Source organism: Hipposideros armiger, unplaced genomic scaffold (assembly GCF_001890085.2).
Source record: "Hipposideros armiger isolate ML-2016 unplaced genomic scaffold, ASM189008v1 scaffold_6, whole genome shotgun sequence".
In the NCBI taxonomy this organism is placed as follows: domain Eukaryota; kingdom Metazoa; phylum Chordata; class Mammalia; order Chiroptera; family Hipposideridae; genus Hipposideros; species Hipposideros armiger.
This window is the reverse complement of record NW_017731356.1, coordinates 136,396-162,878: the sequence shown is the minus strand read 5'-3', so window position 1 is coordinate 162,878 and position 26,483 is coordinate 136,396. Positions and strand designations below refer to the sequence as shown.

The 26,483-nt window shown below is 50.7% G+C and overlaps 2 protein-coding genes across 4 annotated transcripts in view; one reads left to right on the top strand and one right to left on the bottom strand.

The window, feature by feature from the left end:
- Positions 1 to 2,859: 2,859 nt before the first annotated feature.
- MGST3 (microsomal glutathione S-transferase 3) lies at positions 2,860 to 16,681 on the bottom strand. 2 transcript variants are annotated; one of them, XM_019647221.1, is made up of 7 exons: positions 16,573 to 16,662; positions 15,821 to 15,881; positions 7,408 to 7,531; positions 6,381 to 6,454; positions 5,799 to 5,856; positions 3,783 to 3,855; positions 2,860 to 3,112 (listed from the first exon to the last, which is right to left on the bottom strand). In XM_019647221.1, exons 3-7 carry the CDS (start codon positions 7,522 to 7,524, stop codon positions 2,976 to 2,978), a joined length of 459 nt encoding a protein of 152 aa, XP_019502766.1. In that variant the 5' UTR covers positions 7,525 to 7,531; positions 15,821 to 15,881; positions 16,573 to 16,662; the 3' UTR covers positions 2,860 to 2,975. The 2 variants fall into 2 exon arrangements, with proteins under 2 accessions (XP_019502766.1, XP_019502755.1); XM_019647210.1 differs by lacking the exon at positions 15,821 to 15,881 and having other exon boundaries at positions 16,573 to 16,681.
- The window catches only part of LOC109385199 (retinoic acid receptor RXR-gamma-like), a 153,260-nt gene continuing 134,672 nt past the window's right edge, over positions 7,896 to 26,483 (top strand). The window contains exon 1 of one of the 2 annotated variants that reach the window (XM_019647168.1): positions 7,896 to 15,611. In XM_019647168.1, coding sequence (XP_019502713.1) covers positions 15,557 to 15,611 — 55 coding nt within the window. In that variant the 5' untranslated portion in view covers positions 7,896 to 15,556. The remainder of the gene's footprint in view (positions 15,612 to 26,483) is intronic. The other variant, XM_019647184.1, reaches the window with a different exon arrangement.

Below are 26,483 nucleotides of genomic sequence, written 5' to 3'. Positions count from 1 at the left end.
GTCTGTCTCTTGCCAAGGTGAGAGCATCCCTGAGTCCTGCCAGCTTCTCTGAAATGCCTTGTGCCTGGTTTGGCTTTCCTCTGAATAGAATGAGTCCTCAGTTTTTCTGATGCCCAAAGGCCTCTCTTTGTTTTTGTCTTCAGGGTCTGAGGGGACAAAGCCAGCCGACGACATCATGGAGACCAGGCCTTTGCAGCTCCAGGACACTGCGAAAGCTCCAAAATCAGGTCAGCCCGAACAGTCTTTTCAAAGTCAGTCTGAATTCGTCACCCTCTTGCTATATAAAGCTCCTACTGTGGTTTTAGTTGCAGGTAGAATACAGTCTCAACTGCTACTGCCCATCACTGTTCTTCCTGATGCCACCTTCTGTCGCTCTCTGTTCGCTGCTCGTCACTCTGCAGGCTCGTTCTTGCCTCAGGAACCTCACCTTGCTGTTCCCTTTTGCTCTGAGAGTGTTGCCCCCTCATCTTCATCATGTAGGCTCCTTAAAGCTAAAGGCGAAAAATTTACCTTCTCAAAGGAGCGATACACACCCCTTATCCCACTACCGTAGTTTATTTACATCAAAGCATTAACCGCTATCTGAAATTACATGCTTATGATAGCTTCTCCGGCTGGAATGTAAACTCTAAGAGCCAGAGCTCCCATGTTACTGGGCTCCGAGGAGACTCGATGTCTGAGTGAGATGGTCAGAAGGGAAGGACCCGCAGCACCTGCTTGTCACACCTGCAATCTCAGTTCCCCCGCAGACCTGGGATCAGAGCCTGCATTTTAACCACAGCCCCGGTTGATGCTCACGCACAGCTTTGCCGGGTGCTGCTTTTACAGCGATGGTTAGCCTCGGCTGCACGTTAGAATTACCCAGAGAAGCTTAAAAATACTGAGATTCTGATTTAATTGATCTGGGGTACAGCCTCGGCCCCTGGATTCTTAACCAGTCCTGCCCGGGTGAGTTTCGTGGACAGCCAAGGCTGAGCAGCAGTGCCTTAGAGCCGTGCCCTCCAGGGACAGTAGCCAGTAGCTTCATGCAGCTGCTTACGTTTCAGTTAGTACAACTCGATCTCGTTACTTGTAGTCACATTTCAGGGACTGGGCCCCCCTGGAGGTGGCTGCTGGGCTGCACAAGGCCGGGGTAGAATGCAGCTGACCCTCAACTATCGCGGTGTGTCCACAGCAGCAGTCGAAAATCCGCGTATAACTTAACTCTCCACTCGGCCGGTGGAAGGTGCGAATCCAACCAACCATAGATTGAAAACAGCGCTTTTGATGCACGGTTGGGAATCTGTGGTTGGGAATGCGAAAAATTTTCCATCCAAGGTTGGTTGAATCTGCAGGTGCGAAACCCATGCCTGGAAGGGCCCCCTGTATTCACTAACAAAACCCACGTAAGCGGACCTGCGCAGTTCAAACCCGTGATGTTCCAGGGTCGACGGCACTTCCGTCATGTCAGAAAGTTCTACTGGGCGGCGCTGCCTGAGGAAGGGGATGGAGACCATGCAGTTTTCCACTGAGTTAGGGAATGTCATCGGAGGCAAATGCTGTTAGGGATGGGGAGGGAAGGGACAACTGGGGGGATCCTTGGAGTCTAAGAGGACAACCTGGCCGCTGACTTTTGATGCCGTTTCTCCAGCAGGTGCCTGCCACTTCCCACACCGTGTGCGGGACCCTGAGCTGGCTGGGCCACAGCCACCAGAGCGCTGTGCTCGGAACCTCCAGAACTTCAGTCAGGTGAGTGTTGTCATCACCCCCACTTCCGCAGGCCACGCTGAGGCTCGGAGGTAGAACCTTCTTCCCAGGGCACACAGCCACCTGCAGGGGAGGCCAGAGGCACAGCATGGAGGGATTAAAGGTCGGCGTGTTTCCCTAATTTCCATGTGACAAAACTCAGCTCCTGCCAGACAAAAACAAACACACCCTAGCTTGTTACAAATCACTAATTATATTACCTTTCAAAGTCAGGACCAAAAGCCCCCACCACTCATCATCACCATCATTTCATAAAGAGACATTTGAACGTAAAAAAGAATACAAGTTACAGCTTTACAGAAACCACCCCTGTTTCCCTTAGTTTGCTCTACACAGGTGAGGACTTGTCAGCCTAACAGTGGAGGGTGTGCTGCGCTGGTTTCTCCAGCCTCATCCAATGCCCTGCGGGCTCCAGGGGGTCCCGTGGCCAAGGCTGACCGCCCTCGGTGGGGACCACAGCATTCTGTCCCCAAGTGCCTCATCTCTTTTAAGTGACAGGGCGCGATGGAGCCCTCACGGTCTTTTAGACTCTGGCCTGCGGTCAGATCCTGTGTCCGACCCTCACGGGCTGCTCAGCACTTGAATGTGGCGAGAGCACCTAAGAACTGATTTTGTTGTTGTTTCGTTAAATGTTATCAATGTAAGTGTAAATAGCCATCTGTGACTAAAACCTTTATTTCAGTCTTCCATGTTTTGTTGCTAAGTGTATATTTGTAATCAGATCTTAGTAACCAAGCGTAGGGTGTTTACAGCCATCTCTATCCATTTCCCCTTAAAGTTAGCCTATTACTTCAGTTTTTAAGCAATAGAGGCACCCTTCAGTAGGGATTTGTAAAAATGCTCATTGTTATCCTAGGCATTAGTAATCTTAGCTCCTAATTAGAAGTAAAAGACCGTCCCTCTTTGAGCCCCATTTTTCACAGCTGCTAAAAATGCCCCAACCGTGAACATATTACCACAATCAGATGTTTCCCCAGCTTTACATGCTAAGCGAGCATCTGCTGGCAGGGGGACAAGGGGTGCTCCGTGCCGGGGGCCCCTCCCTCAGCAAGTAGGAACAGGCTCCGTATTTTAGATGAAGACCCAACAAGAAATAAGTGATAAGAGTTGGGGTTACGTATGAGGCTGATGCCAGACAAGTTTTTATTATATTTAGGAAAAAAAAAATGTTATTGTAAATAAAAGTAAGTCACTCAAAATGAATGAGTTTGTAAACACCCTTGAATTCTTCAGTGGCAGCATTTAGACCCACTGCCCAGGCCAGTTTTAACCCAGCCAAGATGCTGGAAGGCAGAGCACACTGTCGTGCCCATCAAGCCAAAGAGGGCGATAGAGCCCAGGGCTCCTCTTCTCCGCTTGCTGGGGTCTGAAAAAGAAGGCAGAGCAGAAATTAGGGGGCGGCTTCAGATTGACGAAACTCTGAACGTCCACAAGCCATTCTATCAAGGAGCCTGGGCTTGTGCCTGAGACATCTGTTCTTAAGAGGTCAACCAACTTTATGCAAAGTAACATCGCAGTAGGATTGCTCGGACCTTGAAAAACTATGGGACAATAACTGGAGTTTCCTTGCTCCAGGACCTTGGCCGTACCGTAGTTCACTCCTCTTAGAAAATGTCAGTCCAGCAAAAACTGTCTTTTCCCCCCGTGGGCACACCATTAGCAGCGGCTCTGGACTCAGACTGCCTCGCTTTGAACCCTGGCTTATAGTTTCCATGCAGTAGCTGTGACCTAGCTAGAGCCTCAATCTGAGCCTCAGTTTCCCCGTCTGTAAAATTCGATAATACTATCTACGTCATAGAACTGTTGGAAGGCGAAAGGGCACATGCCAAGTTCTTAGAACAGCAACTGACTGGCAGAAAATGCTCAATCAAAATAAGCTTTGTTACTATTCAGAGGTTAGCAAAAACAAAGAGGGTAACAACCTTCCACCCAAATATCAAGTCACAGCCCCTGTTCTTAAAGCCATGCCGAGAAGAAAGGCTGAGGAGGGTAAGATTTTAACTTGGTTTCCTTGGCAGACGCCTAGATGTGCTTACCTCCTGTGTAATAGCCATACGCGTATAGAACCCGCCCAACGATCCAGGCCAGGCCCAAACCAGAAGCTACGCGCTGAAACACAAGGGCTTTGTTAGGATTTGCATGAAAAGAACAGGCAGATCTTATTAACATCTAGTGTTTTTTGCATAACGTTTTATCAGAAAGTTAATCATTTCATGGATGTGGTAAAGTACTCCCCACCAATTGGTTGCTTGGGTTAGGAGAATCAAAGATCTGTGGCTCTTCCATGAACGAAGGGCTCATGGACCTGGCAGGTGAGTGCTGGCTTCTCCTCGGGGGGCGGCACAGAAGGAACCCCCTGCTTGCCCTGGGGACCTCAGCTGCGCCAGAGCACAGGTGAGGGCAGGTAGGCCCTGGGGTCGCAGGGTGAACCGGAAGAGGAAGCCGTCTCAGGGGAACCTGTGCACAGGAGCAGGGCCGCGACCTGAGCTGCACCCGGTCGGGGAGGTTCCCCGCTGCGGGGTGGGGCTGTGGGGGCAGAGGTGGGGGGGCTCCACTAGGAAGAGTGGGGACAGTGACTCATGCTGTGAACCCCCAAATACGCGGTCTTCGAGGGGAAATTCCCAACACCCTTGAGAAGAGGGAGTGAAAACTTATGCAAGATGAAAACTTCCATTTGGGCACCATCCTGGGGTGACCCCTTTGGTCAGAAGGAGTCAGGGGAGACTAAAAGAGAGAGGGCGTGTGAGGACACGAAACACTGAGTGTCACTGTCCCCAAGTGCCTTCCAGTGTAGTAGTGTGTGGTGTCAGCAGGGGTACGGTTACCACCTTAGGATTTTTGTTTGTTGTTTAGATGATTTGGGGTAAAGTTAAATATCAGTATGAGCACGAAACAACTAAAAATAACCACAGTCCCGTGAGTCACTACTACAAGCTCTGTCGTCCCTGCTGGCCATTTTTTACTGGACTATTGCATAATTACCGTCCTCAGAGTGGTTTTGAGTATTATAAAGAACTAAGCAGAGGAATGAGATCTGGGGGTGCAGTGGGGTGCACGCCAGGTGTGCCTGACCTAGAGCAGCCAGCTCCTCTCATCACTTACTAGGACTGGGGCTTTTTGGAGGCACAGAAGGAATATCTTCTCTAAGAGATCAGATTTTTTTGTCTTTGAAAAAAATACAAGACGTCAAGGTCATGACTACAGATATGCCCTTCTGGCCGCTCATAAAAGCACAGAGACATTCGGGTACAGCCCAGAGGTTAGGAAGGGCCTGCACGCTGGTCAGAACTCTAGCCCCTGAAAAGGGAAACACTTTCTGCCCAAGGCCAGACCCAAGTGGCAAGTCATCAGGCTCATTAAGGTGCTTTATTTAGATAAGTGTTGGTGCAGACCACCTCCATGGCCCCAGGGCCCGTGGTCAGCCTCCTTACTGTCCGCCTGCCTGCCCTCACCCTGCCCACTGCTGGCAAACAGACCAGGGCCCTACTCAGGGCCTCGCCTGCGCCCTTCTGCCTGGAAGATGTCTGGAGACATCCGTGGCACCTCCTTTACGTTTTGCTTCCCTGTCACTTCAGCGAGGTCCTCCTCCCTGACCCCCCTCTCAAAATCGTCCCCCCCGCCCCATCCAGCACTATGTTTGGCCTTCTCTGCTACATGTTCCTCTGGCTTGCATCAGCTAACAGACTCCATAATACACTTAGGTGACTAAAAGTCAGCTCCATGAAACCAGGTGACTTTGCCTGGTTGGTTCCCTGAGATAACTGCAGGTGATTAGTAAGTGTTTATTGCACAAATGCATGAATGTGCAAAGGAAAACGCTTATGCATGTGAACTTCCAGAATTGCCTCTGGGTTCCAAATTCTGCTTCTGTCTACTCTGTAGCTATTTGACCTTGAGAAAGTTACATAGTCTCCAGGATGTTTCCCCCTGTGGGAAAATTCTACCTACTTGAAAGAGCTGTTCGAAGTCACTGAATGAAACTCTTTTCAATACATGCTGTCTGAATGAAATACATAGTATCCAAGATGAAAACCCGCCCTGGAAAAACTTACCGGGTGGTAAACGCCCCCAACAGCTAGAAAAAACAAGAAGGGAGGGTACACTTCCAACCTGGAACAGACAGACAGAACCTGTTGAACAGTGCCCCATTTGAGTGTTTCTGTGACAGGGGACCCTTTCCCTCTTTACTCGCCCAGTTAGACACTTGAGAGTAAAACAAACACTGAGGGGCCCCTCTGGGATCAGAGATAACAGAACACGAGGCGTTAGGGACCTCCTCTAACAGGCTGTGGGAAGCCCTTGTGACTAGGAGCAGATTTCCTTACAGAGCTCGAAGCCCCTCACTTCTGGGGCGCCGGGACTCCGTCTCTGTTTAGGTGGGACAGACTGTAGAAGGGAAATGCATCATTAAAGACGGTTTTGGAAAGATTACCCAGAGTTCCACTCTTCTAACAACTCTTTCATCTTGCTTAGTAGTCAGTCTGCTCACTTACAAGGTTTGTAAACGATCCTTTTATTAATGAATGCCCACGATCGCCACTGCCGCTGCTGCTTGGCAGACAGAGTATGTGCTGCGGCAGGGGGCTGGGCAGAAGCACGCTCTGTGCACGTCTGTGCCTGTGGCCCTCACTCACGTGTTCTGGTGAGCTCGCTGGATGCAGTTGAAGAGGTGCCCGTTGTCAGGGTCCATGCTGTACATGGTCGGGTACTGTGGAGACAGAGTGCCGTGGGTCAGACGGTCAAGGGCAGCCTTCAGTGCTGACAGCTAGAATCAGCCCAAAAGGTAACCTCTGCCAAAGCGTCTTCTGTCATCCCCTGGACAGAGGACCACTGTCTGCTTAGGCATTCGCAGGGACAAGGGTCTGGGCTCTCGGAGGTGGATTCCACCTGGGTCTGTTAATATCTAGTACTAAGGATGTATGTCTGTGCCGAGCTGCACATGGGACAGAGGGAGCCTGTGCCCACTGGCCGTGACGCCATCACTGGCGGATCTCAGATGCATTTACCGAGACGTCACAGGGAAATCGCTGCTCCCCACAGTCATAAAATACCACAGACTTGTAAGATTCCCCTTCATGGGGAACAGAAATGGAGTGTGAGAATTTTAATGCACATGGCCATTAAAAAAAAAAAAGCTAGATATGAAAACTTTAAAAGAAGCTCTAGTTCATCTAATTATAAGTTGCTAAACAGAAACAGACATCTAGATTCGCTCCCCAGGGCACACTTCAGCAATGTTCCTTCTAGGTCCATGGAGCTAGAGGCGGCGTTTAGCAGACCTCCCCCCATGGCCAGGGTCTCAGCCCAGGCCAACCTCAGCACCGCGGGGAAACGAAAATCGCCCTAAGACACTGTGTTTAAGCTGGCATACCAGGAAACACCGTTGCCATTTTAACCCTTTTTAGAAAATAACACTCTTGCTAGCAAATAGCTCCAGCCAAAAGCAGACTGTTCTCATCCCAGCCCATCTGGTCTTTGTACAGAAGAGACAAAGAGAAACAAGGTGGCACCTACTCCCAGCTGGGCCCCATATTTCCTGCCGGGAAGAGGCGGAATGTCTGTCTAGTGGGTGGACCTGACACTGGCAGCGCTGACCACGGGCTCCTCACCTGTCCCTCCAGGACAGAAGGCAGGTTCTTGCCCGGCTGCACCCCCACTCACCTCCACCTTGTACTTCTTGCGGGCCTTGGCAACGTTGATGGCCAGGTGGGCTACCATGAGGAAGCTGGCAGCCCCGGTCAGGACCACGAAACCATACTCCTTGGAGAGGACGGCCATCTTGGCTCTGCGGGGAGAGGGAACACGTGAGGGGGCCGCCCAGCCCGGAGGCACCGTGGCAGGAGCGACTGCACACCTGGCCAAAGAGAGGTGAGCAAATCTGCCGTTTCTAAGAGGTCGTTAGAGACATGACTGTATGTCACACAACAGAATTTACAGTTATTCAAGGCTTCAATCAATATACACAGAAAAGGTGACGGTCACATCATATCATATGTTCTTTTTTTAATTTTTATTGGGGAACAGTGTGTTTTTCCAAGACCCATCAGCTTCAATTCAAGTAGTTGTTTCAATCTAGTTGTGGAGGGTGCAGCTCCATGGCCCATGTGGGAATCGAACCGGCAACCTTGGTGTTATGAGCCTGTGCTCTAACCACCTGAGCCAACCGACCGCCCCTCGTATGTTCTCTCTTGATTGACAGTACATGTATGAGATTTATCTACACCAGAGCTGCTCCCGAGTGGTGTCTGCCTGCCCCACTCCAGGATGGGGACACACTGGGAAGGGCCGTCTCCATGACTCAGGACATGAGTCCCTTCCTGGTCCCATCACCCAGCCGTCTTGTGTGGCCGCAGAGGGCAGGGCATCTGGCCACCTTCCAAGCCTGCGTGCTCTCATCTCTTCTAGAATTGGTCATTTTCAAAGCTTAGGAAATCTGCTCGGGGAGGAAGCCTCAGCAGTAATGAAAGCAAACATCCAGGGTGAATTCTGAACCCCGCTTTGAAAATGAATGACTGAGCTTTCTGATCTGCCTGAGATCCTTGGAATTTAGCGCATTTGAGTCAAACAGGCCACTTAAAATGAAGCTCTAACTTTGTCAGGAGCCACCTGCTTAAGGACAGTGAAATTAAGCATACTTGGTTTCAGTCAAATTTTGCAAGTTGAGAGTTGGCTTCCAGACCCTACCTAACCTTTGGATATGATGCCAGGCTCCCTGGCAGCGTGGGGACATCCTGTGTTTGTGTAGCATTTTCCAGCTTACTTTTAATCTTCCCCCAAAACCCATTCACTCCATTTTATAGATAAGGAAATGGAAGCTCTGCTTGACGAGGGCAGAGCCAAGTCCAGAGCGGGTTTTAGAATTCTTCCCCAAATACTCCAGCTCGTCCAGGCCAAACATTAGGATTGGGGGCTTAGCCCCTGACTCCTGTTTTTCTGATTTGCAAGGGCTTGGGGGGGGGAGAAGCTCGGTGGCGAGACAGAGACGTGCCTCTTGAGGAGGTGTTTGTACTGCAGCCAGAGATCACGCGAACGTGCTCAGAAATGTACAGCTAGAATCGAGTATGTCCTACTGGGCTCGGCTTGCAAAGCAGAAATGAGGTCTGGGAGGTTAAACCCAGCGAACGTCACTCCTTGCACTTTGCTAAGGTGATAGGGGATGGTTTGCAAAGGACCACGGAGTCACCGTGGGACAGGAGGGGGCCAGCCCTCCCGACACCCGGCACTCCCACCTGACTCTCTGCTTCCCATAGCAGCCAGCCAGCACCTCCCAGCGCGGGACCAGTGCCGAGACAGAGTCGGTCCCTGCTAAGGGCAGCAGATGCCCGTGTTGTCTTACGGGTACATCAGTGTGTGCTTCCGGATACTTGTGGGGTCAGCGAAGCAAGCTCCAGCTCCAGGTGGCTGTCAGCAGTGACCCCGGCAACAGAAGTGATGCCCAGCACCTGGCACAGTGCCTGAAATAAAGCATGTGCCAACCGATTTCAGTTTCCTTTTGTCCCTCACAGGTATGCACTGAAACAGTGGAAGCAAGTCATGTGCGGCTTGCTTGAGGACGAGAGGGACGTCAGGACACAGAAAAGCTGTCACCACAGCTGCTGAAAACACAGACCCAGGAGGGACAGACATGAGCAAGGCTTGTCCTTCAAGGAAAGAATCAGCTCAGCTCCCTCAAGGTTAAAAAAACAAACACTTTATCACTTGCTGAATTCCTATTTTCTTAGGAATCCAGGGCAATGAGGTAAGTGTCTCCATGCCTCGGAAATTGGCCTTCCTGGTTCGGGACAGGTGTGTGGTCTGGGACAGGGGCAGCTCAGCTCCCAGTGGCTACACCCCTGGCGGTCACAGCCACACCCGAGGCAGTGCCAGCCCGGGGCCAGCAGATAGCTTGCAGGGTGCAGGCTCGGGGCGCTGATAGCCGGTGCCGCACCCTCGGGCCTGACACTCGCTCGGGCTGCACACACTGTGCTGGGTACACCAGCAGCCCTTTCAGCCACCCAACAAGATAAGGTTTCTGTGGGTGGGGGCTCCACACTAGACTTTGCTTCTCCCAGGGGTTCGCCACACAGCACACAGTCCAAAAGTCCCTTCGGAGCTGAGCTTTCCACATGGGCATAGCTGGCCTTGCAGCTCGCTTGTTAACCATCAGACAGGGTTCAGAGGAAGAGCTCAGTACCTCCCGGGGCTTCACCCTGCGAGCCTAACCTGTGACAGCCACTAGACTCCCAGCCACTCACCAGGTCAGATGCTCCCTCTAGACTGAAGGCTTTTCACCCTTCAGCAGTGATGCTTATGACACCACCGGATGACCTCTTGAGACTGTCATTCCACACCACAGATCAGGTACACCTCACATTCCGACTTCAAATGAGAGGCCTATTTAAGGGTCCAGCGGGACCTCCGAGTCACTCCTGCTGAATTTTTCCATCTCACGTGGCAGAAAGAGCAGCATGGGAAATAACATCCCTGCTCCACGCCAAACACTGGCCATAAGACCCAGTGCGGCCCCCATCACGATCCCATGTGGTGCTTGCTATTACGTCCGTTTTACAGACCAGGAAACGGGGGCAGAGGGGAACCCAGTCACTTGTCCAAGGCCCCACAGCCAGTGAGTGCGGAGCTGAGGTCTGACCCTGTGCAGTGCTCTTTGCTCCTGGCCCGGGAGTTCCAGCGCCCCTTCTCCAGGTGGGGGGCCGTGAGCAGACACCCCGGGGGCAGTGCAGGAGCTCCGCCCAGCCTCTCCAGGAAAAGGGGAGGGCGGGGCCGGAGCGCAGAGCTGGGTGTTGGGGAGCAAGGTACAGGACCTTGGGAGCACTTGACACACAGGACCACGTTCCCTGCGAACACACTGCACTTCTTCCTGTTCAGTCGGGGTGCCTTTTATTTCTTGCTTGATGGCCCGGCTGGGACCAGTGCAGTGTGGAGCAGAAGTGGCAAGGACAGACACCCTCGCCTTGTCCCCATCGTGGAGGGGAGCCCCCACCCTTTCGCCATGAAACAGGATGTTGGCTGTGGGTTCTTTATAGATGCTCTTTTTGAGAATACTTTAGAAACCTAATTATTTGGACATTTTTTAAAAACAGCGGCACCTTTATTGGTAACTTTCTTATTTATGACAGTATTTATTACTAGCCAGACATGATTTTTTTCAGGACATATCAGGTTGGGGGAAGAAAACCGGCAAGAATGTTTTGAAGCCGGCAGGGTGTGGAAGATGGGGGCAGCGGGAACACCCCAGGCTGCATGCGGTGTGCCGCGGGCTTCTAGGGGAAGGTGACCCACGGGGCCTCGAGATTTGTGGGACAGCACTTGGGGCATCAACTCTTCTGTGCAGCAGTGGATTTCAAGGAAGCTACAAGGCACCATTGGGAGCGATCCAACTTGGGCGTGAAATGAGGCGATACTGGTCTCGCCCCTGGAAGGCGTGCTCCACTCCAGGGCCTGAGTTAGCCACACGCGTGTCAGGGTGACACGTGGCTCAGGGACTCGCCTCTAGGAATTCTCCTGGAAGTATGGCCACTCTGTACACTTACACTTTGCTCAGCCTGTCCTCCATTTCTGGCTTGGGCCACCCCTCGCCTTATCTCACTGGAGCAGGGTTCCTTTAGTTACAAAGCGTCACCCAGAAAACTCCCTGAACCACAGTCAACAGCAAACTCCTGGGGGAAAGCTCTCCTGTTTACTCAGGTCTCCCAGGCTGTCAGTAGAGAGTCCCTGGAGCGCGATTGGCACAGAGGAAGCGAAGGCTTTATGGATTTGGGCAGCTGCCTCAAGCGCTGTATAAGTTCTGAGCCAGGAAGTGACAATAACTTATCATCCATTAAAGTAAAATCAATCAGATGTTTTAAGGGAGAGAAGATTTTCCCTTTCAGCTCAAACAAACAAAAGCCAGCTTGGACAATGGTGACCCCACTTCCATTTGCAAGATGGCTCTCGTCAAGCTGTCCTGTAGTCTCTCACCGGCGACTTTTTACGCATCCAGGAACAGGACGAGGAGAAAGCACTCACAGATTAACGGGGAGCCATTCCCCAGCATTTTGCGAGAATCCTGATCTGGCTGCCTGTGCTATGAATCCAGTCTTCCTTATGTACGGTCCTGATTATACATGACAAAATCAACATTTTCACGAGTGACACGAGGAGGGTAACTGGAAGGGCCGGTCTGATCATTTCAAGTGGACTTCCCTGAGTTCCCTGAGCACGGGGAGTTGGTTCAGAAAGTTCTGAGGTCGTGCTGGGGTCTAGCCCGCCAGCTCACAGCACCCTGGGGAGCTGCCCAGCCTCAGTCCTGCCTCCAGGTGTGTCTACAAAGGAACAGGCCTCCAAATTATCTCCAGGAGGGCAGCTGACCCTCTGGAGCCCACATAAAACTCAATGGAGAAATTTGAGAGCGCGGAGGGACGCAGCAGAAAAGTAATTCCATCCTATACCTTCAAAATGCCACTTCCGATCATTTCTGCATTAAACAGATGGTGAAATCTGTTTGAGGGTCAATGATCCAAATGACAGCTACATTTAAGAAACCGTACAAGGACATTTAAGAGAAGGAATAAGCCAGGTGAGGAAAAAGAGCTCTCGCTCCCAGCAGCGCTGATATTTAGTAGCTATTTCTCCACGGACCACAAATGAACAGATAGCTCCACAGGCACACCGTTCATTATTTCTCCTGCTTAAGAACCCAGTGAGGCGCACAGCAGGGTGGGTCATAAAGTGGGTTTTCCCAGCACCTCCTCGAGTCCCTCAGTCCCTCGTCAGTGTGGCTGCAGAGAGCTGGGAAAGTGAGGCTGACGCTGTCAGGACGATGGCAGCTCTGTCCCTCTTAGAGATCCCAGCTATAATCCATGTACATTCAGCTTTACAGTGAGATAGCCACAACTTGGTCGTTTACAAGATTCAAGCTTCACATTTTTAATTCCAACACTTTGGGGAATTATGAGCACATTGCTGTGCTGGGAGGGGGCGGGGAAAGAGACGGCAGCAAGATGCAAGCTCAGCGGCCAGTTCCTGGTCCGTGGGACGCACCTACACTGACACAGACTCTGTTCAGGTCAGTTAAGCAAACGACCTGCTGCCTCCTATCTAGAGCGTGACTTCTACGTGACAAGGACTGAACAGCATGCCTGGATGGAACCGAATCTCCCCGGCACCTGGTAATGCAGCATTTCAGGAATCTACGAATAGCAGGTTTGTAACAAGACGGGACAGATCCTAGGTTCCCTTGCGGGTGTGATGACAGATATTCCCAAACAGATTCTTGACCCAAAAGGCTCTCTGGGCAAGCCCTGGGCCACACTGGCCCATCTGGAGCCCAGTCTCCCAGAGATGTGATCTCAGGGACAGGAAAGTCGCCAGGGTCAGAGGCAGGGGGGGATGGGGAGAAGCCACGGGACGCAGAAGAAAATACAAACCTCAACAAGTCATTAACTGGAGCTGATCTGATGAGGCCAGTGCAGGGCAAACGATGTTACCTGAATGGGGTGCTTGCCTGCCACCTGCCACCTTCTTCAGTGTGGCCACAGAATGAGGCCCTCCCTGACGGCCCCCTACTAAATGCCATGCTCCATGTGGGGTGCAGGGCACAGTGGTGACCAGGCCGAGAAGGAAGAATACAGTCGAGTGAAGGGAGCCAGCTCAGGACGACCAAGGAACAGGAGGGTGACAGATGGGGTGAGGGCTCTGCAGGACAGAGCAGTGATGTGACAACACGGAGCGAGCACAGAAGGTACACAGGTGTGGGGACAGGCGAGGGCTGTGCTTGGAGACCCGTGTGTCTGGAGGGTGGTGACAGACTAGAAGAGCGGTAAGAGAAATCAATTGTTATCAATAATGCTTACTATTAGCACATATATTATTTAGTGTGTGTCAAATACTGGTCCACCAATATGAGCTCAATAATCCCCTCGCAGCATCCCTATGATATATTATTGCTCCCATTCTGCAGAGGAGAAAACAGCATCAGAGAGGTTAAGTCATCTGCCCAAGGTCACACAGCTACCACAGAGAGAACCTGGATTCGCACACAGCCAGGCAGCCTAGCTCCAGGGTCTTGGCTCTCAGGCCTTGGCTGTCTTGCCTCTCAACGAGGTTGGAGTCACCTTTGACCACACCTGACCTCTCCTGAAATATTTCTACCTCCTCAGAACCTCTCTGAGCATATTAGCAAGAGTAGAAAACTAATAATTAACTCCAAGTCTGTGACTGGTTAAAGCCTGAGATCTTTCTAAATGGAAAAAAAAAAAAAAGAAAACGTGGAACAGGTCCAAAAGTGAGCTTTTTTTTTGAGTGTCAGCACTGCAGTATGACAGAAGAGTGGAGATTACAGGAAGGAGAAAAACATCCTCCAATCTTTTAGGTATACAGGTGTGCAAGGAGCAAAGCAACACCGAAATTGGCACTACATTTTTACGTCATGACTTCCACATAACCTGTCCCTTAATGGGCATTACACAGGAACCGAGGGGTTATAGGGACACTCAGGTCTGATTTCCAGAAGAGGGAAAAAAATCTCGAATGGGTCACACTGACACCATTTGGATTTCCCATCACAAGAAACATGGGCTGACAGCGCTTAACTCTCAGCAGCTGCAGAGTCCCCACTGGGGAACCAGCCATTCTGAGTAAAGGAGACACCTGCCAAGCTCCTGCCTGAGACGGGGTGTAACTCTTTATGCCTGTCTGCACCAATCATTCCCATTTCTCAGGCTGCAGGAATAAAATATCACTTATTATAAAAAGAGCATACTAAGGTACCAAAATTCCAGCTAATGAACAGGTCAACTCTAGAAAGAACTCAGAGGGTAGCAGGGGGACCTGTGATTCCAAATGCTGGACTCCTTAAGGGTATTTGCAAATGTATTTGGAAGTTAGGACCAGTGTCCCATCTCCTCACTGCTTTTCTCCCCAAATGACAGGTAGATCGATAAGACAGGCAGACGCTGTAAGAGAGGAAGGGACACCTCGGGACTTCCATTTTACACAGCAACGACCAGCCGGACAGCTGCTGAATTCTTTTTCAGGAGGATGGAGTACTCATAAGGAGTATTAATGAATTCAGTTGCAAAACCATAGCAGTATATTCTCTTAAACAAATACTGCTTTAAAAATGTGAAATGGTTCATGGTCAGTTGTGCTTGGTTGATGGTGTTCTGAATATGGATTCAGAATATTTAAATATAAATATAGGGAACAATATACTTATGTGCAGCTAGCACTAAGTTCCTTTTTGACAGATTGATTTGTCATCCCCTTCATTGCAGATTGTCCCTGGGGCTTTTCAGCATTTTTCTGGCTAATGGGGTAAAGCCCTTCTTTCGTGTATGCTCATTCTCTGCTATCTAATCCTTTCAGGATTGGGTCTCCCCCGAAAGCTAGGCCAGCCTTCTCCAGGAAGCCCCAGGAGTGCAGTTTCCATGGCTGTCCACCGCGTCTCTACCTATATATAGTAACATGGGAAAAAAAGATGCTTGACAAAGTTTTCTATTTCTGTAACAATGTGTCAGAAGGGAAGCTTAACAGAAGGTCTTGCTGGAGCGAAATGTGTTTGTTTGGATTTTGGATGCTGGTTTTAGTTAACTCAGCTACATTTAACTCCTGTGAGGATAAGCATTCTTGATCCCCCGACTCAGATACTCGCGAACCAAATCCATGGAACTAAACCCACTGAACTGAATTCGTTGAAGTGTAGCCTGTCACCCTGACCAATAACCTTGGGTGCCTCCCAACACTGCAGGCTGGCAGATCTCCAGGTCTCCCACTAGAAGCCCTCGCTCCAGCCCCCACGCACAGAGGAATCTGAAATCCGCGGAGGTCCCGCATGACCACGCCTAGTTTCTTCCGCGCACCTGCAAAGACCATCCATCTGCAAAGCAGTAAGTGTCCTCTCTCCGGGACCCCCTTCCTCCAGGTTGGGAACTGAAGCCCCAACCCCACCGCCCCTTTCCTGCCCACCCTCCTGTGTCTGCTTCCTCTTCACCTGCCTTCCCACACGCACAATGTCCCCCTAAGCGACAATGTAGCTCGTAAACTCTGACTCCCAAGGAAATTATTAGGAGAAGCCACAGCTCGGGGGATGACTCACCAGCGAGTCTCCAGGCCCATCCACGCCCTGCAACCGCCCCTCCGCGGTGGCTGGATGCTCCCTGCAGACACCAGATAGAGGGCAAGTTCTCAGAAATCCAAGGCAGAACCTTGAATGAGGATTCTACCTCCTTCCCTGCGGAGTTTCCTGCTCTAAGGCAGAGGTAGGAAGTGACCACTTAACTGTTCCAATATGACGAACGTTTCTGTGCGTCGGGAGGAAAACAAATGCAGCTCCCCAGGGGGCTCCCCACAAGGCCCCTGGGAGCTCCCGGAAGGTCCCTAGCAACATGTCCACCTCCGCAGCGGGCGCAGTGCTCCCGGCTGCTTTACAAGCGGTATTATGGATGGGCCTGCACTGCCCACTGCCCTGCAGTGCCTGCCCGCCCATCCTCCGCGCCAGAGCTGCAGCTGGCAAGGTCGGGCGGGCTCCGGAGGCACAGCCCCGGAGCGGAGGCGAGGGAAGGGAGGGACAGATGGAGGGTTGACCTTGACAATCTCCCTGAGTTCCGTAGCCAAGCGGCCCGGCCTAGACCCTGCAAACCCACCCTGTCCTGGGGAGGATGCAGGGCAGGTGGAGGGCGAAGGGGATGGAAAGGTACAAAGACATCGACAGACCAGAACGGGTAGAGAGAGCGAGTCCCTAGTCCACTCCGGATGGCAGAGATACGGGCGGTGCCCAGCGCAGGAGCTGAGGTGCCTCCGAGGGCCCAGGGCCCACACGCCTCCCTGCCCGCAGGTGCGGTAACTCACCTGGGTCACCTCCGCTTGGCTGGTGCAAACCGCAGCTGCGTAGCGAAGTGTGGGTGCGGCACCTAAGGCCAGGACCGGGAGAGGCGTGGCCTACAGCAGGCCCCGCCCCGGGGCCACGTGAGGCCACGCCCCCAAGATCGGGCTCTGAGGGCCGGGGCGCGCCTTCCGAGTGCCCGCTCCAAGCTCCAGGCTCGGGTTGTTAGGCGGAGGCTGAGTTTTCTTCCTTCTCAGGGTTATCCACTGATTTACCCCTCACACTCCCAAGTTTGTCTAATCCCGCCCGTAAATGTCTTCGTGGCCGCCTTCCTAAACTGTCCCCGCCAATGTATACTTCTTGAATTGTATTTGCAGAACGGTCGCATGTTCATAATTTATCCCCAGCAGAGCCACCGTAGCCTGCGTCTAGCTGCAGGTTTGCACAGCGCGTGCGCGGAAGGAGAAACGCCCCTTCACGTGGGTGAGGCGATTGCGGCAGGCTTCGCGTGTGTCAGCGTGAAGGGCTTTAGGGATCTAGGACCTGCACGGCCCCCTAACTAGTCAGTAGGACTGTTTGAGGTTCTTTGCCCCTTGTCCGTTGCCGAGAGCCGGAGCCAAGCCCGGCCGCGCCCGGCCGCGCCCCTCTCTCGCGGGCTGAGGGTCCCGCCCTCCTGGTTCTGTTTCCGGAAACAGCAGCCCCGCCTGGGGGACACCAGGCCGCTGACCGTGAAGCGGGGTCCCGATTGCGCCCGCGTCCTGCCCGGGGAGGGTCGTGAGCGAGGCCCGAGGCCAGGGCGGCCGGAGGAGCGGCGCCTGCTTCCGAGCGCCGTGAGCCCGGCCCGCCCTGACCCCTGCGCGCCGCGTCCTCTGCGTGCCGGGGGGCCTTCTCCCCGCCGTGCGCGCGCTCGGGAGCCGAGCAGTGCGCGGAAGGCCCGGGCCCTGGAGCTCAGGCGGCCCCAGGCCGGGCGTCGGGTCCGTCTTATTGCGCTGTCACGTCCGCACATCCAGGCGCCCTCTGAGGGCTCTTGCTGTTCCAGCAGCTCCCGCCATCCCCGTGCTCTCGTCTCTGCTTCGGCGCAAGGAGGCCGCGTGACCCAGGGCCTCCGCAGGCGCTGGTCTGTGGGACGGTGGGGGCAGGACCGCAGCTCCGCCCTCCTGAGGGGGCCGCACAGCCTCGCAGGGAGCCCCCGGCCAGCAGGTCGGCCGGAGCCGGGTCTGCTCCGTGCAGAACCGCTTCCTGTGTTACCGGCTCCCACCCGCGGGGTGTCCAGCGCCTCGTTCACCACCTTTCCCGTCCCCCCTGTGCACATTCAGCGAACGTGCTTTTCGTAGACAGTTGGCATCACCCTTGGGCCTGGGGCTCCGTCCTGCCGCGGAATTCCAGAGTAGCCATTGCTTTACCTGTGGTTCTGGGGGAAGTGGCCCAAGTTCTCTGAGACTCGTTTCGCCTTTTTGTCTTCAAGGCGAGTCTACTAACACCTTTTTGTTTGGCTGTTGTGAAGACAGCACAGAGTCTGGGCACCTAGGAAATAAACGAATGCTGCTGTTGTTACCGATTCTTACTGAGGTTGCCTCAAAGCAGCCTCTACTCCCTCTGCCCTGATTTAGGCCCTCAGTCTCCTCTGACCTGGACAATTAAAGTAACCCTTTCACTGGCTTCTCTTTCAAAACTAGTCACCCAGCCCCCTTTCTAAAGCAGACCTCACGTCAAAGCAGACCGTAGGATGAAGTCCAGGCTCTTAGGGCGTTTCAGCATCCTGCACGATCTAGCCTCAAGTGTCTTTTCCAGAATTCTCTTATTTAACGTTAATTGAGTAAATTTTTTAAGTGCCTACTAGAGGCCAGGCAGTCATAGAGCTTACACTGCAGGATAATAGCTTGTCAAAAACAAGGTAATCGCAGATTGTGATTGAGATTTCAACCTGAAGCCTTCGGAGGCCTGGAAAACTTTTGTCGTCTGTTTTGTGCTTCTGCCGCCTGCCATGAAAAGGTCATGTTTCAGGAAGCCACTGCGGCTTCGCCCTGGAGTCCCGGAATGAGCCCGGGCTTGCAGACCCAAACCTGACTTGCAGTCTGGAGCCAGACTTGCCTGAACCCATCCGAGGTCAGCCAGGCCTAGCCGTGCTGCAGGCTTGTGTGTGACACATCAATACCTACCACAGCTTGCTGTGAGTTTGGTTTTGTTCGTTACTTTAGCAAGTCTGGAATAAAACAGAAATGGACTCGAGACCTCGCTTGTGGGCTGGACGTGTGGGCGAGGAAAAGAAAGAAGTCAAGGCTTCTGTCTCAAGCAGTAGAATGGAGAACGGTATCAATGACCAAGGAATTACCAAGGTTGAGGAGTTTTCTGGGAGAAGAAACTTGGTGGGAGAGTGAAGTTCACGTTTGGACATCTGTAGTAGTCAGGATAGGCTGACTGCTACTGAACACATAACCTCAAGATAGCAATTGCTGAACACAATAGATTTTTATTTTCTTGTTCATAAAAAAGCAGTTCAATGTGTGTATGAAGTGGGTGGTGTTTTATGCATTTATTGAGTCCAAGTTCTTCCAATTCTGTGACTCTGCGCTGCTGTGGAGCTACATCTAGCTGCAAGGGAAGCCAGGCAATGCTTAGCTGGGAGCTCACGGCGGAAAGGATGTGGCGAACTAGCTAGTGTCTGCCCCGCGTCTTATTTTGAGACATCTCTTAAACATCCAGGAGAAGATGAGAGTCTGGCTCTCAGGTCTGAGCTTGAGGCACACTTTTGGAAATCCAAGATGCATGGATGGTATTTAAAATCACACGTCGAGAGAACAGAATGAGGTTCGGGTCAGAGGTCCTTATTGGGCCCGTCAACGTTTAGGGGTTGGCAAAGGAGGAGGAGCTAGTGAAAGAAAAGAAGGGGCTACCAGTGACGTGAGAGGGGAACCAGGAGAAGGTGACATCACAAAGGCCAGGGAGGAGGAAAGTGTCAGCTGCCAAATGTTGCTGAAAGGACTTGGAGACAGAAATGACATCAACAAGAGCAGTTTCGGAGGACAGATGGGGCAGGAAGCCTGCTGAAGGTGGCTTGAAAGAACTGGAGATGGGCGCCTAGAGCTAGGCCTGTAGAAAGCTCTACTGTGTTTGGCTGTGAAGGGAAGGAGAAAAACGGGGTCAACAGGAAGAAGATGAGGTGTCAGCGATGCAATCGGGAGAGATTTGGAGGATGTAAGAAAGGGTATGAACAGGAGGCAAGCCCGTGGGTAGCCAGGAGCACGTGGGAGCAGCGGAGAGGCTGTTAACTGCTAAGAAAACCACTTCTTATAGGAACAGGACGGGAGACACAAAAAGGGTATAGAGGCAAGTAGTAGTACTAGGGACGGACACTTGAGCCCACGCCTCGGTTTCCTTCCTGGTGAAGGGAGCTCCCTGGGGAAATGGCTGCTCCCCAGGGCAGCCTGGGAAATCCGGTGCTAAAAAGTAAAGATGAGCTAAAAGAAATTTGATAGTCAACATACAATGGGTAGTAATGGATTATGGTTATAGTTGATTCAGTAAAATAATCTGTAAGCCATACTGATAACAAATGGAGACTATTTCGATGCATACTTATATACATATGTGTATACATATGGGAGTTCTCCGTAATATTCTTATAACTTTTCTGTAGGTTTGAAATTACTTCAAATCCAAAGTTAAACAACTTCACAGCTCCCAGCACCCTTACCCTGTTAAAAAAGTGGGAAAAAAATATGTAAATATATAAAAATAATATATATATATATATATATATATATATATATATATATATATATATATATATAAAATGTGTGTGTGTGTGTGAGTGTGTGTACATTTAACTATCTACGCCCCCCGTGTTGCCCTGCTCCTCACCCCCCATGTCTGTTTCTGCCATGCCTCGTGAGTCACACATCCATGCTGTCCTCTGTTTCGCCCGGCCCGCTCCCCCACTGCTGCTTCACAGTTGCTCACGGACATCTGCTGAGGCCTGGAGCTGAGCCCGCACGGGTAGGTGCTCAGCCACTGCGTGCTGGATGAATGAGTGGATCAGAGCTTCCCGGGCCTGCTGGTCACTGCGGCCGGCTCTCCTCACTGATTCAGAGGCTCCTCTGCTGGCACTTCTCACACGCAGATGATGGATTCTGTTCCCTCGGCCTCCGGTTTTCCTGGGGCGTCTTCCGGTCAGACTTGTTGGAGGGGTCCCGCCCATTCTCAGAGGCCCTGTTTGGTCAGAATTTGGGGGTGCCAGGCCGTGCCTCTCCTGTGGCCCCCGCCTCCGTCAGCCTTTCCCCTCACTGGGGAGGACACTGCCTGCGGGTACAGCCCTGCCCCTCGCCCATTTGGGGATCATTTTCCACACCAGGAAACACATCCTCCATCCAGGAGCCGCCGCAGGCTCTTCGTGGCTTCATGGAAGTCCTCGCACCGGCCCTGAGGCGGGAGGAAGCACCACCCGCCTGGACCCCTCAGGGTGGGGAGGAACTTCAGCACAGAGCTCTTCCTTAGCCCCTTCCTCTCCCCCACCTCCCAAAGCCACGGCCTTCCCTGCGCAGCCCCCCACGCCTGGCAAATCCCTGTTCAGGCTCCTTCCCGCTTCTTTTCTGTCTGGTCACATCTAACCTTTTGTTGTAACGTATTCACTTACTGCCTCTGTGCCCCATTTTAATGCGTCACCCCTGCCAGGAGACACTTCATCTTTATGTCCCCAGGGCCTGGGGCCGTGGGTGAATATTTGTTTAATAAGCGAGCGAATGGACATCCGAGTGGCGCCTGTGGTTTGCAAGGCCTGACTTGGCTTCAGGTTTGAGCGCGGGGAGTCAGCTCTGCCTGAGGGCGTGGTCCATCCTGTCAAATCCCTGTCCCCGCCCGGAGCAAAAGCCACCCATGCAGCGGAAGGGCAGGACCCAGCACCCACTTCGCAGAGCTTTTTCGGTACAAAGTTCACTAGGATCTTGCTGAAGTGCCCCTCCCTGGTTAAGGGCCATTGAACAGCTGCAAATAAAAAGAGGAATGACTGCCCTGTGTGCTTTATTTTATTTTTTAAGTCAAGGATGTCTGTGTTTTATTTGTATTCTAATTTAAGAGAGACATATTTTAAGGCAAAAATAGGTATTTATTGTTGAAGTTTTGGGAAATCAAAATAAGGGGCAGAATGGAATGAGATCATCCACAACTCTGTGACTAGACATTAGTACTTTTACTGTTTTCCGTACATTCTTACCATCTTCCTAGTCTGTGCACATGTGAAAAATAACCTGAGTGGAGCCATTTCAAAACAGGGGCAGAGCAGGGAGCATTCGAGATCGTGGTCCTCGGCATATGTCGTCAGTATTAGCTCAAATAAACTCTTATAAAAATTCTCCGAAAAACAAAACCAAAATATGACCAGAGCAGCCACTCCACAGGACTGCCGTGTGTGTCTTGGTCTTTGAAATTCTGGACTCTAAAAACAGGCAGAACGACCTTTGCCCTGGGCTGAAGCAATGCTGTCTTGCAAACAACTGTTTGTGAAGCTACTAGAAGAGCAGATCTCCTAACCACAAGGACAGATGACCGTGGATGTGCCTTCTGAAGACAGAACCAGTATCCAGCCATGTAAAGAGTGACTCGGCTTTTTAGCACCAGCTGAACTCTGTTGTTTCTATTCGTATTTGGGACACACACACACACACACACACACACACACACACACACACACACACACACCATTTAGAGACTGCCCAGGTCAAGGAACAGAACACCGCCTCCACCTAAAGGCCCCCAGTTGCCTCACTGTCCTGACTTTTGTGATAATAATTTCCTTGCATTTAAAACATTTTACCATCTGTGGTTGCACTTCTAAATAAGGTAGTTTAGTTTCCTGTGCATGACTCTGTCCTAATGGAGTTATACTTTATGAACTGTGTTGTTTCTTCTTTGGCTCAGTGTTATATTGATGAGGTTCATCCATGTAGCATGTCACTGAGTTCATTTATTTTCATTCTAGTAGTATTCCATTGTGCACTAACTCACACTTAAAAAAATCAATTCTAATGTTGATGGACATTTAGATTGTTTCCTGTGTGGGCCTATTGTAGGAAATGCTTTCATGAACACACTTATAGATGTATTTTGGTGTGCATATGCACCAATTTTTACAGGTATATGTCTAGGACTGGAATTTCTAGGTCATGGGTTTGTCAACTTCACTAGGTAGTGCCAAACTTTTTCCAAATGTTCACACCCACTCCTCTCCACACCCTGGGCAGCAGAAGAGAGTTCCTGTTACTCAGCAACCTTGCCAATACTGGGTGCTGTCAGACTATTACATTATTTTTTTACAACTTTCCTCCTGATGGTCAATTTAATTGTTTCTCTTTCTTTAAAATGCTTTTGCTATTACAAAACTTTAAAGAACCCAACCGTATAGATTATCTTGGCAAGATTTTATAGCTATATCCATAGTAAGTTTAATCAGTGGGAACGCTAAGTCAAAGGTACTGTAAATATTGATCGAGTTCCCTCCCTGAAAGTCCATCACTTTGTGTTCCCACAGCCGTCTGTGAGAGCCCCTGCCCCCACACCTTCAACCAACACTACTGGCTGTCATCAATTTGTAAAAGTGTCTCAGCCTCACAGTTATTTCATTTTTGTTTTGATTTTCACTTATCTATTAGTAACTTTTACTATTTATTTATTTGTATTTAATGGCTGAAACTTTTTTCGTTGAGAACTGCTAGTTTTTACCTCTTGCCTATTTTTGTATTAGTTATTTTTTTCTTGTTATATAAGCTTTTTATAATGTAAAGAAATTGGCCCTTTGCTGCCGTATATGTTGTAAATATGTTTCTCATTTGACACTGGTCTGGATTTTGCTTAGACTAACTTGTATTCCACAGAGAAAAAAAATTGTGTGTTCAAATCTACCAGTTTTTTTTTTTTTTTACTTTCTATTGTCTCTAGGTTTTATGTTTTCCTTATAAAGGCCTTTCCTACCTTCACTCACACTTCCTTTTTAAAATTTTATGGTTTAGTTTATATTCAATTCCTTGGTACATGTTAAATCTTTGATAATTTGTATTCAAATCTTTGAGGCCCCAAACAGAGGGAATGCATCAGGAATCAAGTTTTCCCCTCTAACAGTTTATCCATGAATCCGTAGTTTTCTGCCTTGTTTAAAATGCCGCCTTCGCCATGAACGAAAATGCCATTTGTATTCGGGTCTATTTTTGGATTCAAAATGGATTCCATTTTGTTTCACTGATGCCTGTTTTCTCTCCAGTGTAAAAACAGGTGTGAGTTTTGCTCATGCCTGGCTTTTATGGAGCAGAACTATTGGTTTTTCCTTAACCAAAAGTCAAAGCCGCACAAAACACAGAGCACACAGGCCCTCGGAGCACATCCGAGCAGGATGCAAGCATGGCTGCCTGGCACAGAAGGCTGTGGGCTCATGTGCCAGGGTGCACACGTGGCATGCCCTTGTGGGTTCCTGATTAGGAAGAAATGTTCTGTATACACGAAAAAGCTGCAAGTTCAATAGGCAGTGCATATTGAAGGCCTGGGGGCAAAGTCTGATTTCATCAAAATAGTGGTTACCTAATGATAAGGCGATTAATGTTTCCTTGTTTAGTTACAATGTAACAAGCTGCAGGTGTGGCATCTCCAGTGGCTATGGGAGTAGGTGGACAGTGACCTACTTCAGGTAGAAAGGAGAACTATCGTCCTGTCATCGGCGATCTTAACACCCTCAAGAAGCGGCTCAGCTTTCGGGAAAGATAAGGCCTTTGAGTAACAATATATTTCATTTTTACTGTTTGGAATGCATAGGTCTGTCAAATCCATCACAGTCCTCCCCCTTGCTTCTGAAATTTTCATTAATGGACTTCGGGCACAGCTGTTCAGTAAATCAGGTGGCACAGAAAAGTGACAGTCCCCGGTCCCCGCTACTCCTGCCAGCCTGGAGCAGCTGCTCTTGAACTCTTGCTGCATTTGGTTTCCCTGCCGGGTGCCTCTACTGATCATGTGTGTGCTGCTCCTTGCTGTGCCCGTTTCACACGGTGAGTCTTGACTGTGTCCCACGAGCTGGCTTCACTGCCTTCCACCCTCCCTTCCCCATCCATACAGTTCAGTAACCTGCCTCTCCTTCCATGATGCCCTGTGCTGTCCACCCACTTTCTCGGGCCCCATGTCCTCTTTCTGTCTCTAGACCTGTATCTCGGCTGCCCTGCCTTTGACCTTTGTACTTACCCTTTGACCTCCCCACTCCTTCCCCTTCCACTCCTGTACATGTTTCCACTGTGTTTGTACTTCACAAAATCAAGGCTGATAGCACCCACCCTATGTTCTGTAAGCATGGTTAACTCTCCAATGATTGGCGAAGAGTTTGACCCAAAAGGTTGAAAACTAAATAATCAGTGTCTGCGTTAGGATGACTTTGTAGATGCTGCTCGCTCACGGCATTCCACGAGTCAGCCTTCCCTTTATTTCTTTCTTTTATTTTGTTTCCAATGTTATAATCTGTGTGCCACTAAATAGGGACAGATAGATAGACAGATAATAGATTATGGATAGATAGATAGATAGATAGATAGATAGATAGATGATAGATAATAGGTGATAGATTATAGATAGATGATAGATAATAGGTGATAGATGATAGATTATAGATAGATGATAGATAGATAATAGATAATAAGCAAAGCAAGAGAGAGAGTGCAAGCTATGGTCCCTTCCTCTTAAAGGACCGTGTGAGTCCCTGTAAACACTAATCCCCATCATGGGTGCTCCCCCCTCACGACCTCAACTGCACCTAATTACCTTCCTAACACCCACCTCCAAGCACCACTGCACTGGGTGGGAATTAGGGCTTGGTGAGTGTGTCTGAGTGGTCAGCTCTAGGTCTAGGGGACTGGCTCCCTCCATCCTCGTGGTGAGCCCTTCCCAGAGCTATGGAAGGATCAGGTGGTGCTGCTGTCCCCAGCCCCAGGTGGGCTGACACCGCCTCTTAGGGGCTTTCAGTTCAGGAGGCAAGAGACACACGTGAACAGGTATGCAGGCTCCAGAAAGGCGCCTTACACTGTGGGCGTGGGACTCCAGCACCCTAACACCTCCCTTCTAATCCATGAATCTCCAATCCCTTCAACCTTTTTCATCCGTTGGGTGGTGAAACCCCAAAGATTGCAAAACCAGTTTTCAGGAACCTCCTTTCCAGGCCAGCTTTCATGTGTGGGAGTGGTTTGTACTCAGCAAACAAGTCCCACTGATAGCTGCAGGGAGCAAACTGGCTGCAGACAGGGCTAGGAGAGGGTTTCTGCTTGGGAACTTTCTGAATGCTAAACCTCTCCTCCTTGCCCATCAATTCACTTAAAAATACAACTAAGAATAACCAAAAACATTTTTTAAAAAGTCAGCTGGAGGACCTCAAAAGGAGAAGTGGTGTTGCATGAGGGGGAGCTGAAATGAAGGATGTAGCGTCTGCCCTCCATCTGTCTGGGCACCCTGCAGCCTCTAAGGGGCTTCATGACTTAAGTTACACACCAAGTATGCAAGTTGGGAAGGGGAGGCTTGGCTCACATTTTCAGGGTGAGTGGTCAGCAGGGTGCCATCCACACGGCTCTGAAGGCACCCTGGGCTCGCCATCTGAGTTTAATGATCATGTGCACACGTATTATCCCTTGTATAAGATGCACTCTTTTTCGAAAAATTTGGGGTCTAAAAACTGGGTGCGTCTTATACAGTGGTTGTATGAGCACAAAAACAAGCGTGAAAAAAGCGGGAAACGCAAGTAAAAAAATCTACAGGGCCGGCCGAGTGGCACGATGGTTAAGAGCTGGCTTGGGACGCCAGAGGGCCCCGGTTCAGATCCCACATATGAGGGCCAGTGACGCTGCCCTCTACAGCTAAGATGCTGAACAACAGCTCAACCTGGAGCTGGGCTGCTGTGAGTCGCCGGCGAAGGCATAGGCTGCAG

What these genes read in the sequence shown, in the direction of transcription:
- MGST3 (XM_019647210.1), bottom strand. Translation starts at nt 7,524, where the DNA reads ATGGCCGTCCTCTCCAAGGAGTATGGTTTCGTGGTCCTGACCGGGGCT. An exon ending in TTGGGGGCGTTTACCACCCG is followed by an intron (nt 3,856 to 5,798) that starts GTAAGTTTTTCC and finishes CTTGTGTTTCAG; the next exon opens with CGCGTAGCTTCTGGTTTGGG. An exon ending in GTATGGCTATTACACAGGAG is followed by an intron (nt 3,113 to 3,782) that starts GTAAGCACATCT and finishes CTTCTTTTTCAG; the next exon opens with ACCCCAGCAAGCGGAGAAGA.